This window comes from Triticum aestivum, chromosome 4B (genome assembly GCF_018294505.1).
Source record: "Triticum aestivum cultivar Chinese Spring chromosome 4B, IWGSC CS RefSeq v2.1, whole genome shotgun sequence".
NCBI classification, from domain to species: domain Eukaryota; kingdom Viridiplantae; phylum Streptophyta; class Magnoliopsida; order Poales; family Poaceae; genus Triticum; species Triticum aestivum.
Window position 1 is genome coordinate 275,671,199 of NC_057804.1, and position 18,378 is coordinate 275,689,576.

General features: G+C 45.1%; 2 protein-coding genes across 3 annotated transcripts; one reads left to right on the forward strand and one right to left on the reverse strand.

Moving 5' to 3' along the window:
- Nucleotides 1-8,192: 8,192 nt before the first annotated feature.
- On the reverse strand, nucleotides 8,193-14,120 carry LOC123091980 (uncharacterized). Of its 2 annotated transcripts, XR_006443970.1 has the most exons (8): nucleotides 13,192-14,120; nucleotides 12,846-12,966; nucleotides 11,668-11,767; nucleotides 11,298-11,354; nucleotides 10,992-11,039; nucleotides 9,793-10,308; nucleotides 9,423-9,511; nucleotides 8,193-8,449 (listed from the first exon to the last, which is right to left on the reverse strand). XR_006443970.1 is itself a non-coding variant. In XM_044513616.1 (5 exons), exons 1-4 carry the CDS (start codon nucleotides 13,800-13,802, stop codon nucleotides 11,750-11,752), a joined length of 450 nt encoding a protein of 149 aa, XP_044369551.1. In that variant the 5' UTR covers nucleotides 13,803-14,120; the 3' UTR covers nucleotides 9,526-10,308; nucleotides 11,668-11,749. The 2 variants fall into 2 exon arrangements, 1 of the variants encoding a protein (XP_044369551.1); XM_044513616.1 differs by lacking the exons at nucleotides 8,193-8,449; nucleotides 9,423-9,511; nucleotides 10,992-11,039; nucleotides 11,298-11,354 and having other exon boundaries at nucleotides 9,526-10,308; nucleotides 13,192-13,302; nucleotides 13,603-14,120.
- A 583-nt stretch (nucleotides 14,121-14,703) lies between these two features.
- LOC123091981 (dormancy-associated protein homolog 3) lies at nucleotides 14,704-17,396 on the forward strand. Its single transcript, XM_044513617.1, has 3 exons — nucleotides 14,704-14,945; nucleotides 15,060-15,254; nucleotides 16,849-17,396. Exons 1-3 carry the CDS (start codon nucleotides 14,834-14,836, stop codon nucleotides 16,944-16,946), a joined length of 405 nt encoding a protein of 134 aa, XP_044369552.1. The 5' UTR covers nucleotides 14,704-14,833; the 3' UTR covers nucleotides 16,947-17,396.
- The last annotated feature ends 982 nt before the right edge of the window (nucleotides 17,397-18,378 follow it).

Genomic DNA, 18,378 nt, shown 5'->3' on the forward strand with positions numbered 1-18,378 from the left:
GCCCAAGGGGGGCGCACAGCCCTCTAGGGGCTGGTTCCCTGCCCCACGCGGCCCATGTGGCCCACCAAGAGGGGTGGCCCCTCCCGCTGGACCCCCGGAACCCCTCCGGTGGCCCCGGTACAATACCGATATGCCCCCGAAACTTTCCGGTGCCCGCACGACAACTTCCCATATATAAATCTTTACCTCCGGAACATTCCGGAACTCCTCGTGACGTCCGGGATCTCATCCGGGACTCCGAACAACATTCGGTAATCACATACAAGTCTTCCTAATAACCCTAGCGTCACCGAACCTTAAGTGTGTAGACCCTATGGGTTCGGGAGACACGCAGACATGACCGAGACGGCTCTCCGGTCAATAACCAACAGTGGGATCTGGATACCCATGTTGGCTCCCACATGCTCCTCGATGATGTCGTCGGATGAACCACGATGTCGAGGATTCGAACAACCCCGTATACAATTCCCTTTGTCAATCGGTATGTTACATGCCCGAGACTCGATCGTCGGTATCCCAATACCTCATTCAGTCTCGTTACCGGCAAGTCACTTTACTCGTACCGTAATGCATGATCCCGTGACCAGACACTTGGTCACTTTGAGCTCATTATGATGATGCACTACCGAGTGGGCCCAGTGATACCTCTCTGTAATCCGGAGTGACAAATCCCAGTCTCGATCCGTGTCAACACAACAGACACTTTTGGAGATACCTGTAGTGCACCTTTATAATCACCCAGTTACGTTGTGACATTTGGTACACCCAAAGCACTTCTATGGTATCCGGGAGTTACACGATCTCATGTTCTAAGGAAGAGATACTTAACATTGGAAAAGCTCTAGCAAAACGAACTACACGATCTTGTGCTATGCTTAGGATTGGGTCTTGTCCATCACATCATTCTCCTAATGATGTGATCCCGTTGTCAATGACATCCAATGTCCATAGTTACGAAACCATGACTATCTGTTGACCAACGAGCTAGTCAACTAGAGGCTTACTAGGGACGTATTGTGGTCTATGTATTCACACGTGTATTACGATTTCGAGATAATACAATTATAGCATGAATAAAAGACAATTATCATGAACAAGGAAATATAATAATAATAATTTTATTATTGCCTCTAGGGCATATTTCCAACAGTCTCCCACTTGCACTAGAGTCAATAATCTAGTTACATTGTGATGAATCGAACACCCATAGGGTTCTGGTGTTGATCATGTTTTCCTCGTGAGAGAGGTTTAGTCAACAGATCTGCGACATTCAGATCTGTATGTACTTTGCAAATATCTATGTCTCCATCTTGAACATTTTCACAGATGGAGTTGAAGCAACGCTTGATGTGCCTGGTCTTCTTGTGAAACCTGGGCTCCTTGGCAAGGGCAATAGCTCCAGTGTTGTCACAGAAGAGTTTGATCGGCCCCGACGCATTGGGTATGACTCCTAGGTCGGTGATGGACTCCTTCACCCAAATTGCTTCATGCGCTGCCTCCGAGGCTTCCATGTACTCCGCTTCACATGTAGATCCCGCCACGACGCTCTGCTTGCAGCTGCACCAGCTTACTGCTCCACCATTCAACATATACACGTATCCGGTTTGTGACTTAGAGTCATCCAGATCTGTGTCGAAGCTAGCATCGACGTAACCCTTTACGACGAGCTCTTCGTCACCTCCATAAATGAGAAACATGTCCTTTGTCCTTTTCAGGTACTTCAGGATATTCTTGACCGATGTCCAGTGTTCCTTGCCGGGATTACTTTGGTACCTTCCTACCAAACTTACGGCAAGGTTTACATCAGGTCTGGTACACAGCATGGCATACATAATAGATCCTATGGCTGAGGCATAGGGGATGATGCTCATCTCTTCCTTATCTTTTGCCGTGGTCGGGCATTGAGCCGAGCTCAATCTCACACCTTGCAGTACAGGCAAGAACCCCTTCTTGGACTGATCCATTTTGAACTTCTTCAAAATCTTATCAAGGTATGTGCTTTGTGAAAGACCTATGAGGCATTTCGATCTATCTCTATAGATCTTGATGCCTAATATATAAGCAGCTTCTCCAAGGTCCTTCATTGAAAAACACTTATTCAAGTAGGCCTTAATGCTGTCCAAAAGTTCTATATCATTTCCCATCAAAAGTATGTCATCTACATATAATATGAGAAATGCTACAGAGCTCCCACTCACTTTCTTGTAGACGCAGGCTTCTCCATAAGTCTGCATAAATCCAAACGCTTTGATCATCTCATCAAAGCGAATGTTCCAACTCCGAGATGCTTGCACCAGCCCATAAATGGATCGTTGGAGCTTGCATACTTTGTTAGCATTCTTAGGATCGACAAAACCTTCTGGCTGCATCATATACAGTTCTTCCTTAAGATGTCCGTTAAGGAATGCCGTTTTGACGTCCATCTGCCATATCTCATAATCATAGTATGCGCCAATTGCTAACATGATTCGGATGGACTTCAGCTTCGCTACGGGATAGAATATCTCATCGTAGTCAATCCCTTGAACTTGTCGATAACCCTTAGCGACAAGTCGAGCTTTATAGACGGTAATATTACCATCCACGTCCGTCTTCTTCTTAAAGATCCATTTGTTTTCTATCTCTCGCCGTTCATCGGGCAAGTCTGTCAAAGTCCATACTTTGTTTTCATACATGGATTCTATCTCGGATTTCATGGCTTCAAGCCATTTGTTGGAATCTGGGCCCGCCATTACTTCTTCATAGTTCGAAGGTTCACCATTATCCAACAACATGATTTCCAGGACAGGGTTGCCGTACCACTCTCGTGCGGAACGTGTCCTTGTGGACCTACGAAGTTCAGTAGCAACTTGATCTGAAGTACCTTGATCATCATCATTATTTTCCTCTTTAGTTGGTGTAGGCATCACAGGAACATTTTCCTGAGCTGCACTACTATCCCGTTCAAGAGGTAGTACTTCATCGAGTTCTACTTTCCTCCCACTTACTTCTTTCGAGAGAAACTCTTTTTCCAGAAAGGATCCGTTCTTGGCAACAAAGATCTTGCCCTCGGATCTTAAGTAGAAGGTATACCCAATGGTTTCTTTAGGGTATCCTATGAAGACACATTTTTCCGACTTGGGTTCGAGCTTTTCAGGTTGAAGTTTCTTGACATAAGCATCGCATCCCCGAACTTTTAGAAATGACAGCTTAGGTTTCTTCCCAAACCATAATTCATACGGTGTCATCTCAACGGATTTAGACGGTGCCCTATTTAAAGTGAATGTAGCTGTCTCTAGAGCGTATCCCCAAAATGATAGCGGTAAATCGGTAAAAGACATCATAGATCGCACCATATCCAATAGAGTGCGGTTACGACGTTTGGACACACCGTTACGCTGAGGTGTTCCAGGCGGCGTGAGTTGTGAAACGACTCCACATTTTCTTAAGTGTGTACCAAATTCGTGACTTAAATATTCTCCTCCACGACCCGATCGTAAGAATTTTATCTTTCGGTCACGTTGATTCTCTACTTCATTCTGAAATTCCTTGAACTTTTCAAAGGTCTCAGACTTGTGTTTCATCAAGTAGACATACCCATATCTACTCAAGTCATCAGTGAGAGTGAGAACATAACGATATCCTCCGCGAGCCTCAACGCTCATTGGACCGCACACATCGGTATGTATGATTTCCAACAAGTTGGTTGCTCGCTCCATTGTTCCGGAGAACAGGGTCTTGGTCATTTTGCCCATGAGGCATGGTTCGCATGTGTCAAATGATTCATAATAGAGAGACTCTAAAAGTCCATCAGCATGGAGCTTCTTCATGCGCTTGACACCAATGTGACCAAGGCGGCAGTGCCACAAGTATGTGGGACTATCGTTATCAGCTTTACATCTTTTAGTATTCATGCTATGAATATGTGTAACATTACGTTCGAGATTCATTAAGAATAAACCATTGACCATCGGGGCATGACCATAAAACATATCTCTCATATAAATAGAACAACCATTATTCTCGGATTTAAATGAGTAGCCATCTCGTATTAAACGAGATCCAGATACAATGTTCATGCTCAAACTTGGCACTAAATTACAATTATTGAGGTTTAAAACTAATCCCGTAGGTAAATGTAGAGGTAGCATGCCGACGGCGATCACATCGACCTTGGAACCATTCCCGACGCGCATCGTCACCTCGTCCTTCGCCAGTCTCCGCTTATTCCGCAGCTCCTGCTGTGAGTTACAAATGTGAGCAACAGCACCGGTATCAAATACCCAGGAGTTACTACGAGTACTGGTAAGGCACACATAAATTACATGTATATCAAATATACCTTTAGTGTAGCCAGCCTTCCTGTCCGCTAAGTATTTGGGGCAGTTCCGCTTCTAGTGACCCTTCCCCTTACAATAAAAGCACTCAGTTTCAGGCTTGGGTCCATTCTTTGACTTCTTCCCGGCAACTGGCTTACCGGGCGCGGCAACATCTTTGCCGTCCTTCTTGAAGTTCTTCTTACCCTTGCCCTTCTTGAACTTAGTGGTCTTATTGACCATCAACACTTGATGTTCTTTCTTGATTTCAACCTCTGCTGACTTCAGCATTGAAAATACTTCAGGAATGGTCTTCACCATCCCCTGCATATTGTAGTTCATCACAAAGCTCTTGTAGCTTGGTGGGAGCGACTGAAGGATTCTGTCAATGACCGCCTCATCCGGGAGGTTAATGTCCAGCTGGGACAGGCGGTTGTGCAACCCAGACATTTTGAGTATATGCTCACTGACAGAACTATTTTCCTCCATCTTACAACTATAGAACTTGTCGGAGACTTCATATCTCTCGACCCGGGCATGAGCTTGGAAAACTAGTTTCAGCTCCTCGAACATCTCATATGCTCTGTGTTGCTCAAAACGTTTTTGGAGCCCCGGTTCTAAGCTGTAAAGCATGCTGCACTGAACAAGGAAGTAATCATCAGCGCGAGACTGCCAAGCATTCATAATGTCTTGGTTCTCTGGGACGGGTGCATCACCTAGCGGTCCTTCTAGGACATATTGTTTCCTGGCAGCTATGAGGATGATCCTCAGGTTCCGGACCCAGTCCGTATAGTTGCTGCCATCATCTTTCAGCTTGGTTTTCTCTAGGAACGCGTTGAAGTTCATGTTGACATGAGCGGCGGCCATTTGATCTACAAGACATATTTGCAAAGGTTTTAGACTAAGTTCATGGTAATTAAGTTCATCCTATCAAATTATTGAATGAACTCCCACTCAGATTTGACATCCCTCTAGTCATTTAAGTGTTACACGATCCGAGTCGACTAGGCCATGTCCGATCATCACGTGAGATGGACTAGTCATCATCGGTGAACATCTCCATGTTGATCGTATCTTCCATACGACTCATGTTCGACCTTTCGGTCTCTGTGTTCCGAGGCCATGTCTGTACATGCTAGGCTCGTCAAGTTAACCCTAAGTGTTCTGCATGTGTAAATCTGTCTTACACCCGTTGTATGTGAACGTAAGGATCTATCACACCCGATCATCACGTGGTGCTTCGAAACGACGAACTTTAGCAACGGTGCACAATTAGGGGGAACACTTTCTTGAAATCATTATATGGGATCATCTTATTTACTACCACCGTTCTAAGTAAACAAGATGCAAAAAACATAATAAACATCACATGCAATTATATAGTAGTGACATGATATGGCCAATATCATATAGCTCCTTCGATCTCCATCTTCGGGGCTCCATGATCATCTTCGTCACCGGCATGACACCATGATCTCCATCATCATGATCTCCATCATTGTGTCTTCATGAAGTTGTCACGCCAACGACTACTTCTACTTCTATGGCTAACGCATTTAGCAATAAAGTAAAGTAATTTACATGGCGTTCTTCAATGACACGCAGGTCATACAAAAAATAAAGACAACTCCTATGGCTCCTGCCGGTTGTCATACTCATCGACATGCAAGTCGTGATTCCTATTACAAGAACATGATCTCATACATCACAATATATCATTCATCATTCATCACAACTTCTGGCCATATCACATCACATGACAATTGCTGCAAAAACAAGTTAGACGTCCTCTAATTGTTGTTGCATCTTTTACGTGGCTGCAATTGGGTTCTAGCAAGAACGTTTTCTTACCTATGAATAACCACAACGTGATTTTTGTCAACTTCTATTTACCCTTCATAAGGACCCTTTTCATCGAATCCGCTCCAACTAAAGTGGGAGAGACAGACACCCGCCAGCCACCTTATGCAACTAGTGCATGTCAGTCGGTGGAACCGGTCTCACGTAAGCGTACGTGTAAGGTTGGTCCGGGCCGCTTCATCCCACAATACCGCTGAAGCAAGATAAGACTAGTAGCGGCAAGCAAGTTGACAAGATCCACGCCCACAACAAAATTGTGTTCTACTCGTGCAATAGAGAACTACGCATAGACCTAGCTCATGATGCCACTGTTGGGGAACGTTGCAGAAAATTAAAAATTTTCCTACGGTTTCACCAAGATCCATCTATGAGTTCATCTAAGAAACGAGTCATGGGAGAGATATTGCATTTACATACCACTTGTAGATTGCGTGCGGAAGCGTTCGAGGGAACGGTGATGACGGAGTCGTACTCGCCGTGATTCAGATCACCGATGACCAAGTGCTGAACGGACAGCACCTCCGCGTTCAACACACGTACGATACGGACGACGTCTCCTCCTTCTTGATCCAGCAAGGGGAAAGGAGAGGTTGAGGAAGAAGGCTCCAGCAGCAGGACGACGGCGTGATGATGGTGGAGAGGCAGTACTCCGACAGGGCTTCGCCAAGCACACAACGGAGGAGGAGAGGTGTTGGGGAGGGGAGGGGCTGAGCCTTGGATCAGGTGTTCAGCCCTCCCCTCGCCCCTCTATTTATAGGGGAAGGGGGAAAGGGGCCGGCCCCCTCTAGATGAGATCTAGAGGGGGGGCGGCGGCCAGGGAGGGGGCTTGCCCCCCAAGCAAAGGGGGTGCGCCCCCCCTTAGGGTTCCCTCCCAACCCTAGGCGCATGGGCCCAAGGGGGGGCGCCCAGCCCTCCAGGGGCTGGTTCCCTGCCCCACGCGGCCCATGTGGCCCACCAAGAGGGGTGGCCCCTCCCGGTGGACCCCCGGAACCCCTCCGGTGGCCCCGGTACAATACCGATATGCCCCCGAAACTTTCCGGTGTCTGCATGACAACTTCCCATATATAAATCTTTACCTCCGCACCATTCCGGAACTCCTCGTGACATCCGGGATCTCATCCGGGACTCCGAACAACATTCGGTAATCACATACAAGTCTTCCTAATAACCCTAGACCTTAAGTGTGTAGACCCTACGGGTTCGGGAGACACACAGACATGACCGAGACGGCTCTCCGGTCAATAACCAACAGCGGGATCTGGATACCCATGTTGGCTCCCACATGCTCCTCAATGATGTCATTGGATGAACCACGATGTCGAGGATTCGAACAACCCCGTATACAATTCCCTTTGTCAATTGGTACGTTACATGCCCGAGACTCGATCGTCGGTATCTCAATACCTCGTTCAGTCTCGTTACCGGCAAGTCACTTTACTCGTACCGTAATGCATGATCCCGTGACCAGACACTTGGTCACTTTGAGCTCATTATGATGATGCACCACCGAGTGGGCCCAGTGATACCTCTCCGTAATCCGGAGTGACAAATCCCAGTCTCGATCCGTGTCAACACAACAGACACTTTCGGAGATACATGTAGTGCACCTTTATAGTCACCTAGTTACGTTGTGACGTTTGGTACACCCAAAGCACTTCTATGGTATCCGGGAGTTACACGATCTCATGGTCTAAGGAAGAGATACTTGACATTGGAAAAGCTCTAGCAAAACGAACTACACGATCTTGTGCTATGCTTAGGATTGGATCTTGTCCATCACATCGTTCTCTTAATGATGTGATCCCGTTGTCAATGACATCCAATGTCCATAGTCAGGAAACCATGACTATCTGTTGACAAACGAGCTAGTCAACTAGAGGCTTACTAGGGACGTATTGTGGTCTATGTATTCACACGTGTATTATGATTTCCGGATAATACAATTATAGCATGAATAAAAGACAATTATCATGAACAAGGAAATATAATAATAATCCTTTTATTATTGCCTCTAGGGCATTATTTCCAACAATCAATACACTGATCAAAAAGGACAACCACAATCTATAAGCTACCGAGTTCACCATCCAACCTAAAACTCAAAGGCGAGCTTCACTTCTAGTCTGGCCTAGCGACGCAATCGGCGGCCTCCCGTATCCGACGGCGACAACATGCAAGGATGGATGGGTGGAAGAGGGACTCACCTTGGGTTTGGGACCGTTAAGCTGGGGAGGCACTCGGTAGGCGCCTCGCGTGTCAGACCGGAGATGGTCCTAGGCTAGTTGAAGTGGTTTCTGAAAAGGAAAATCATAATATTACAAATTACAAGCTGTCCAAAGAAAAAGATTAGTTTAATTTGATGATCTGACAGAGTTACAACACTGGAGAAACTGGGATTTACAAAGTCAACTGGTACTAAACAATAAAGCAAAATCAGGTTATACATCGATTTCTTTCTGTTGTGAAAAGTCTATGTGTTCTGCATAACACGAAAATAACTACAAAATTGCACGATTAAAAACATCAAGCTTGTGATACACTAATCAGATTATCCCGATGGAGCTAAAACTTGTAATTAGAAATATTGGACTGGTGCAGGCTGCAGCAACCATCAACTAAAGTCGACCATTACTCCAAGATCAAAATGTGATAATCATAATATAAGTTTGCTTCATTGAAAAATTGATACATATTTGCTGTATTCTTGTGATAGCTATACTCGTTCGTAAGATAACCAACATGTATTTTGACAAACTGATGTGTACTTTTATCTACTTTTTTGTGATCGGAACGTCCATTGAGGCAGGCAGGCGGACAAAGGCATACATGGGCTTTGTAGCGCTAGCCTGATGTAATGTAAATATAGAGGTGCCAACTGTTAGTCAGCTAGGAAAGAAGATGTGTTCATCAGAGCCTAGACTTCTCTTTTCCCCAACTCTGTAGCCAATTCAGATTGGAAAATTCCTGAAAATTTCTTCAATCATCATCTACATCAGTTTATCTATTGCTTGCATCTGTATGTACATACTGACATGGAGTAACTCCTTTCTCAGTGCATAAGAGAATGAATTTCAAAAAAGGGTCATTTGGCGGTGACTCATGTGAGCTCTGTTCAAGCCAGTTGACCAGGGTTGCAGCAAAAGCATGTTTGGAGAAAGAAACCATGCAGAGATATAGGTTAGAAACAAAATAGAAGCCAATTTTTTAAGATAAAACATGGTAAGCAGGATGGGACTTTTTTCACTTTTCCTCTCTTAGGGGGCTTACCAGTTTTTTGCCGCAGCAACCTACTACCATGACACATGGTAGCAAGAAAATTCCATTCCCGCTGAAGTGCACACAAAGTATTAGCACAACTGGAGCAAAGATCGCAATGGAAAAATGACATCATTATAGATAAAAAATAGGATAGGTGAATAAAATAATTCTTTCTCCTCAATCTGACATAGCAGAGCATGAGAAAACAGAAATAATTACATAATTTGTCTGCTTTCCATACTACCTAGATAAGATTTGCTTGAAGGCAGAGTATGTAAGAAAGGAATACGTAGAAATTAGAAAACCAACATAAAGCAAACTGACATTGTTCTAACCTTACAAATTGAGGTGCATTAGTAAGAAAACTGAAACTTCTTACCATGTTGCTTGCACAAGTAGCAGCCTTTCCTAGGTCTGAATCAGTCCAAGAAATCAATGGGTAAATTGTGGCAACTGCTCTATTCTGCTAATTGTGCGGAAGTACGAAGTGGTTAAGACATCGACATAGAGACGGATTGCCTTGCAAATTCGACATCCAACAATGACGGGAGAACACTCTGAAGAAAACATAAATCCACAATGTGATCTCTACTGTCTGACAGCCAGTGGAGAAAGTAGATGGATAGCGCCATCACCAGCACAGACGTGGGGTTCATCACCAGCACTGACATAGCTCTATCCAGGCTGCAGAGGCAACGACGCGGGGTTCATCTCCATCGCGCACATCCAGGGTCTGCCGGCGGCCGAATGCCTTGTCAAGCCGGCCCCGGTGCTCTGTCAAGGCTATTAGTGCAGTAGCAGGTCGTTGTGTACACCTGCTCGCTTGCTTGCTTCATGCCCTGTATCGTCCTTGGTGTAGTATACACGCCGCCTACTTGTTGTCCCCATTCACACCCTGCGCGCACACACACCAGCCACCAATTAACATATAAGAACACACACACACACAAACACAAGAAGCCATGCACCGCATACTCTGCACACCCACGACAACATCTTCTACACACACTGAATTGACTACGTAGCAGCACAGAAAATAATTTTGTTGTCAAATTTCACTATATTATGGAAAGCATGATGAAAGAAACTTTCATGATTACAAATGCCTAATTATGTTTCCTATGGGCATCGGTTAAAAAGTCAAGAGTGGGGTTAAGATCACCATGAATATATAGCCTTCTTGCCATAACGTATCCTCAATCTAGTCAGTTGTCCTTTTTTGTATGGGCGCATGAGACATAGCTTTGAGATGCATATTACTAAATTAAGCAGAGCAGACCACACACAAAAGCAAATGATAGTTTTTATTGGTAAATCATTTGGTATGGGCGTATGGAAATACCCCATGGCTCTGGAGATGGAGGATGGCCACAACAATCAAAAGAAAAACATGCAGCTTTGACATTCAGTTGGTTCAGCGATGCTCAAAGTATATGATATAAAGGTCTGTGAATATCCAATACATAACCATGTTCACAAGAGTGAAAAGAGATAACAAAATCACTAACATCTGAGATCAACATGAATCCCTCTAACAATTTAGAAATAGAGAGAGGGGAGAAAGGGAGTCGATCCTACCTTGGTGTTGTGCAACCTTCATCTTTCTCCACTTGCTGCCCTCCGCCGCTGCATCAAACCAAACCCTAGGTCAGGGCCAGGGGCGACGCGAAGACCAAGTAACACAGCTGAAAAAAAAAACGAATTCACTCCAACCAAGCTCAACTCTTCAGGTGAATAAAATCAAATCTTTCAATACAATTTTCTTCAGGTTTTCTAGTTTTTCTTAGGAGACAACAAGTAACACAGCTGAACAAATTGAATCAAAGGAGATTAAGGGCTGTTGTAGTACAAGGAAAGAGAAGAGAGGAGGAGAGGGGGCCAGACCTCCATGGACATGCATATCGCCCCACCTCCCTTGCCATTATTCTTCAAGTAACACAACTGAACAAATGTTTATGGTTGCTTGTTATGATCACATCAATAATACAACAAATACATCAAGTACTCCAACCCTAACGGGGAAATGACACACTATCGTCTCATGTAAGGTTAAGTGTAGGTAAAAAAGAAAACAAAAGAATTCACGGTTTCTTTAATTGTAAATTCATTTGAAAGCAACTGGTAAACTGGTAAAGCTTTGGAGTCTTGCACAGGGTTGAAAATTTTAAGCCTCGCATTCACAAGCAATCTTAAGGAGGGCCAACATAATTGAAACCAAGAAGAACTAAACAATATATCAGATAGAGAGAAATACCTGCACTGGCCAATGATAACACGGTGGCATGTTTGGGAATAATTATGAAAGGTTCCTATTCATCTTCACACGGTGGCATGTTTCAACAATAATTCTGCCACTGATAGAAAGAATGCTAGCGAGTGAGCACTTCTTGTCAATGTATCTCTTTGAAATGAAATAAGTTAATAATCAGATTTCATCCTCCCTAGAATGGAGGAAACTAATAATTTGATTACATTCTTATAAGCAACATATTGCCTAAATAATTCTACAAGCTAGTTTGAGTAAGAGGGCACGAGGTGAGACACTCTCCATCCTGGAACCAACATGCTATAATTTCCACCCAAAAGAATATAACACTACATATAGATATAGAGGTCTCGAGAGTTTACACACTATACACTGAGATTCTTGTTCACTTGTAGGTAGAGCAGCAGCATACCAAATAAGGAGGTGCACACAGATCAACAGACACAATCATGGTCACAAAATATCCACACAGGACATAACTCAAAAAAGGGAACAAAAATTGATGAAAAGGCAAAAGCAAAGAAGGCACCCAAAAAAAGGAAGAACATTATCAGTATCTTGTTCCCATAAAGCATTACTGATCAATAAAATCAATCAAACAAATATTACCTAGATCCTCCTAAATTCGAAGAGAGGTAGCAAAGCAAAGAGAGACATTACTTTAGTGTCACTTACCAATATTGATAAATTTTATGAACTAAAATTATTATTATCACAAGTAATAACAGTTGTAATATAAATAAAAACGAGAAGGCGGCCAAAAGATAATTTGATTTCCTTCTAATTTTCCTGAGGTGAAGACAGACACGAACATGAGCAACCAAACTGAACCGGGCCAAACTGAAGCTGCAACAAGCAGTCTTGATCTTGACTGAGTAAATGTTCAGTGTGAGTACCAGCTACTCACCCATGTTCTTCTCTGAACATGGCCATGATTCAACACATTTTAATCATTTCAACATATTTTGAATCATGTGCTTGACCAATTCGAGTACATTTCAGTTCAGTTCTGACGATGACGACACGACAACACATTTTGACAACCAGTACTCAATCTGCTACTGTTATTTAGCACTTGTAAACAATAGGCATAGCACGGCTGGTGTGTACATGCAGTTTTGTGTAAGCAGAGAAGATTTGTGTAACATGCAGTTTTGTCATTTTACCTTGATTGCCGTGCTCAAACCATTCCACACTCCAGCAATAAAACTTGCGGGTGCAGATATGTGCATAGATCCTTTAGTCCGGCTATTTACAACCGATGCCGCCAGTGTACTCAGCTGCTTCCTGAACATCAGTTCAAGCAAGTACAGAGGTTTCAATAAAATTCAAGATTTCCACAATATATGTTGAATATACAAATTAATCCAAAAATCAAATAAGCAAAAGAAAATCACTATATTGACTATACAGAGTACTCCACATGGTCCATATGTAGAAGCTAGCGACCAGAGTTGCATTTGTGAACAAGTTCAAAGGATAAACCATCATTTGATTAGGAGCAATTGCTACCTGAGCAGTCTGCAAGGGTTTGCATTATTTTGAGATGAATTGACCATAACTGAGCTTCCCCGCGAACACTTGATTACAGAGAAGAACATGGGTGGGTAGCTGGTACTCACACTGAACATTTACTCAGTCAAGATCAAGACAGAATGAAAGATACAAAAAAGATCTATTAACAAAGCAGTAGATGCATAGGACCAAGCACAAGTTCTTTCAGTCAAGATCTTTGTTGAGTCAAGTTGATGTTCAGAACCTGTCAATTTCTGTCAGGTTTTGATCTGTCAAGTTGATGTTCAGTCAAGATCAAATTTCTGTGACCAAATGATCTTAGACTTACTCTTAACTATTGGATCATGAAATTGCAGTGATAAACATGATAAACAATACCAGGGACCAGCAAAAGAGGGGAGCCGCAACTTGGCAAGTGGGGAGAGAGCACCCACGACGGCGAGGAGGCACACGCGGCCGCGGGGACTGGGTTGGGCCGTGGGCGGACGGGGGCGGGGGGCTGGCATCTTGGACCAGTCGGGGAGGTGGCGACGCCTGGCGGACTCAGCGGCGTACGCGGCCTCGATGGCCTGGAGCTCCGCCTTGGCCTCGGCATCTCGGCGACCCATACGGCGGCGCGCGCTTAGAGAAGACCGGCTTCGTGGTCGACGGTGTCCAGCCAGCGAGGAGATGATCGACGACGCGCGGGGGCAGCTCCGGCTCCCCGCCCTCAGGGAAAGAGGAAACGGCCCGACGGCCTGACGGTGAGCAAAGGCGGAGGCGGCGGCGCGACAGGGAGTGTGCGAGCGCGGGGCTAGGGTTCACAGACGGACGGGGCGGGGCGGGCGAGGCCCGGGGGCATCGGCCACGGCGAGCGGGGTGGGCGGGGCGGCAAGGACTGAGGGAGGGAGAGGGAGAGGAGAGGGCGGGGCGATGCGGGCGGGGCGGCGAGGACGAGGGAGGGGGCGCTAGTGCGGGCTGGGGAGCGGCACGCGGGCCGGCGCCTTTTATACCACGTGTGAGTGAAATGTCGAAAATGCCCCCGGGGGGCAGAAAAATTACGTGCGGTGGCACAATTGAGGTGAAACTATTCATTTCTATAGTGCCCATCCCAGATCTGACGGACGAGACTCTCCAGCGGCTTGATCCAATGACCCAGATCGCATCAAGCAGCCAGATCCAACGGCCCAAAATCCAAATTGCTGTGAAAGCTTGTAGGAACATCCTTCTCTTATCTCTTGATGGCCTAATATGGTTGGCGAGTCCCTACATCGGGTGGGCACAGGCTTGTCATACTCACGCCCGGTATGGCGGCCTCCCACCTGGCGCGTTGTGAGAGGCCAGCACGAGGGCCATCCCACGAGCACAACCCATCGATCTTATCCGCAGCGGGGCCCACCTGCGCCCCCGCCAACGCCTTGCAACCCCGCAAGGAGACATTTCAGTATGGGCCCAGCTGCATTCCCACAGCGCTCCGTAGACCAGGTTCACGGGGCACAGTCTCTTGAGGGAAAGGCCAAGCCGCTCTATAAATAAGCTCCTGCTCGTCTCACTTGCACTCTTCCCCTTCTCTCAGATCCGAAAACTCGGGGAGACTGGTAGTTGGCTGTTCGGATCGGTCCATCCATCTCAGTGGCAGTCTGGTAATTGGGGACGAGGTATGGGCCTCCTCGACAAGTTGTGGGACGACACCGTCGCGGGGCCCCAACCGGACACCGGCCTCGGCCGCCTCCGCAAACTCGCCGCCCGCCCCGCCGCCGTCAAGATCAACGGTGACCGCTGCCCGCTAAAACTCGACATATTGTTAACCCCCGCCAGATCTTTGTACCATCAATCTGACCAACTGTTGTGTTGTCGTTTTTTGTCGCGTTGGGTCTCCCGTTCAGATGTGGCTCCGGGCGCCGCGACGGTGATCCCACATACGACGCCGGCCGGCGGCGAGGATGCGCCGATGAAAGTCACACGCAGCATCATGATTAAGCGGCCGGCGGGGTACCCCTCGTCGCCGAGGAGCGCGGCCAGCACGCCGCCAGCCTCGCCGCTAGGATCCACGCCGCCCATCTCCCCGTTCGCGGGCGGCGGTGAGTTCCCGTGCCCCTCATCCAACTTCTCGCATTAATATTTTTTTACGGTAGGGGCAGTTCGGCCATTTCGTAGCCGCGTCCATGTGTGCGACGGGGAATGCCCCGGATGTGGCTTTTGTGCTGGAGTTCGGAAGGGTCTAGACGGGGCTAGGGACATTTTGGACATTTCTGCCCGGGCAAGTGCTTTAGCTCTCGGGTCTCTTTCGTGGGATCATGGCTGGATATCATCGTGTTCGATAAGTTACCATTTATGTGGTGCCTTTGAAATGCAGCAGCAACCGGATAAGTGTAACTATCAGTCTGTAAGGTTTGCCTTCCAAGAGAAAATAGCGACGCCCTTCTGTTTTCTGTTCGTAGAAGAACAAAAAATGGATAAGTTTGATCTGTACCAGTATGGAGCTGCTTCATCTAGTACTCCTTGTGTGCGTGAAGTTGTCAATGGGGTGTTGGCCTAATTGAAGCCAGCTCTCCCGACCCCACTTGACGTTGGATAGCGAAGCCAGCAATGGACAAACCAAGAGCATAGATCCAGTAATACTATTTCTAATTGGCCACCAAGTCTCCAGTGTACACAAGAGTTCATATACTTTTGAAGGAACATACCCCCTCCGTTCCAAAATACTTCGAACTTCTACGTTTGTCCTAAGGCAAATTTCTGTAAGTTTGACCAATTTTGTTGAAAAATATACCAAAATCTACAATACCAAATTAGCTTCATTAGATTAGTAATGACATATATTTTCATACTATATATATTTGAGAGTGTAAATATAAAGAAACTTTTCTATAAAGTTGTTTAAATTTAGAGAAGTTTGACTTAGGATGAATCTATAACTAAGTATTTTGGAGCAAAGGCAGTATTATGAAAATCTGATATGTATATTGTGAATTTGTGCGCCGTGGGTGCAGTTAATTGACTTAGTCATATGCTTTGGTTATACCTTCGCTTACAAGGAACCTCTTTGTATGTATTTCTGTATGGAAACAGATACTTTGATGTGGAACAGGTTCTAGTATATAATTTTGCAGTTCTTTGCTTGAGGCTGAATCAGTTGATCTATCTTGGGTAAAATATTACTCCCTCCGTCCCAAAATTCATGTCTTAGATTTGTCTAGATACGGATGTATCTAATACTAAGACATGACTTGATACATCCATATTTAGACAAATGTAAGACACGAATTTTGGGACGGAGGGAGTACGAGTTAGACAGTGATGAGGTTGTAGATGATTTCAAGAAACAGGGATACTTGTACAATTAATCATCGTTCCGTTTTCCAAGTCTACAACTTTGTTTGATTTGTCAGGTTCCTGTTGGAAGATTTACTTATTATCCCTTGTTGATGCTGTCTTTGTCTACTCTCTTGAATCGGTCACCAATTATCGATGAGTTTGTAAGAATCACATGGTAGTATGTGGGAAAACATGGATCTAGTAGTACATAGACGATTCCCCTCACTATATGAAATGCATGCGGCATGGAAATGTTAATTCATTTGTATATTTATTTATATTCTGGAGACGTCATCTTTTGTGGTTCATTAATTAATTGTTCTTCTTACCTAAACTCGCACGGACTATGTCTACCAGGTGGTCGCTTCAGAAGGAAATCATCATCAGATGCGTACGAGAGGGCTACACCACCTGGGGCGTCGACCAGTCACCCTCCTCCACCCTTTGAAGTGTAACTGACCAGCACGCTCATGCTCGTTTTTGCTCCTCTCCCGCTCTACTTAATGCAAGCCCGAGGAGGAAGAGAGGACGTATCAGAGAAATCGAGAAACGCCAAGGATCTGCCTTTCCTCTACTGTGATAGTATAATATAGATGAATGTGTAGTGTTCTGTTTCTACTATATATGCAGTGCATGCGTGTATGGTTATGTGTAGAGAAGGTGTTGAAAGTTGCTGCTGCTGTGCTGTGCTGTGTTAGTATGTACTTAGGTCACCCCTGGGCTGGCACGCAGCTCCTCGTTTGTGTTTTGTCTACTATGTTGTGGAGGCCTCGTCCTTCCATCACGTTCGTGTGTGGTGCGGATGGAAGCTGTAATGTTAAGTAGGGGGATGAGATACGGTGTACGTAATATGTGTAATTTTGCTTGATGGTGTTATCTCGAGTAGTTCCCGGTGTTTGCTTGAACTTTTCAGTATTATCTTCGTGTGTTTGCCATGATAATCCCTAGTACTTTCGTCTGCACAGTTACTCTCTGGACGCTGTTTGTTCTAAATAAATCTTGTAAATGGTCCGTAACATCTGAGAGTGAATACTACTTGCCTCTGCTCTCAATGAAGATTGCTCCTAACACCGTGTCAGTGGCTGGTATTCCTATGTAAAACACATAAGATTTAAATTGGGGCATCGAAAGGTTTGAACTAGACACGACCGTCCGTTCGTAGGATCGCATTGCGAGTTGACTCACCCGGCTTTCCCACCTCCCTTGCTGTAGGCAGCTTCTCAACTTTGCACATACCGCAGCAATGCAAACAGTTCAGAGATGGAGATAGAGAAATAGCAATGCTCATTTTAGCAATGCTTAGTGTAGGGAAAGAAATGTTAGTTTAGTTAAAGCTAGTGTGTGTATTGTTAGTGCTTATGCTTGTATTTCAGATCATCAGTGTTGTTCACTGAAGAATGTAGTTTGTGTGCCTGATGATCAGATTATATGCACTAAAAATGGAGTTGTTGTGCAATTCAAAATCCAGTATATGTGCACTGAAAAATGTAGACCTGAGCAATGACAAATGTTAATTCTTTATTTGCAATGTGACTTCATAAACCATTGCAGGTCATAGCTGACATTGACAAAGAACAGCCACAAAGCAAACAATGATAGAAATACATAACAACATTCCAGAGAACTCATTCAGATTTGACATAGAAGTGTCTGGTTCATTTGACATGGAAGTGCATAATTCAGTTGATATAGAGTGCATCAAGTAGACAAAAGTAGATAACAACACAGGGTCAGCCATGATCACACAGTTTAGGCCCAATGATCATACATGACACTGATGGACAAGTTTATAACCAAAAAAGTCCTAGATGCACCCATAACATCCCTACCCCTACCCCTGCTCTGTCAGGCAGTCAAACATGCTAGTTTTGAAAGGCCTGTTGCCAC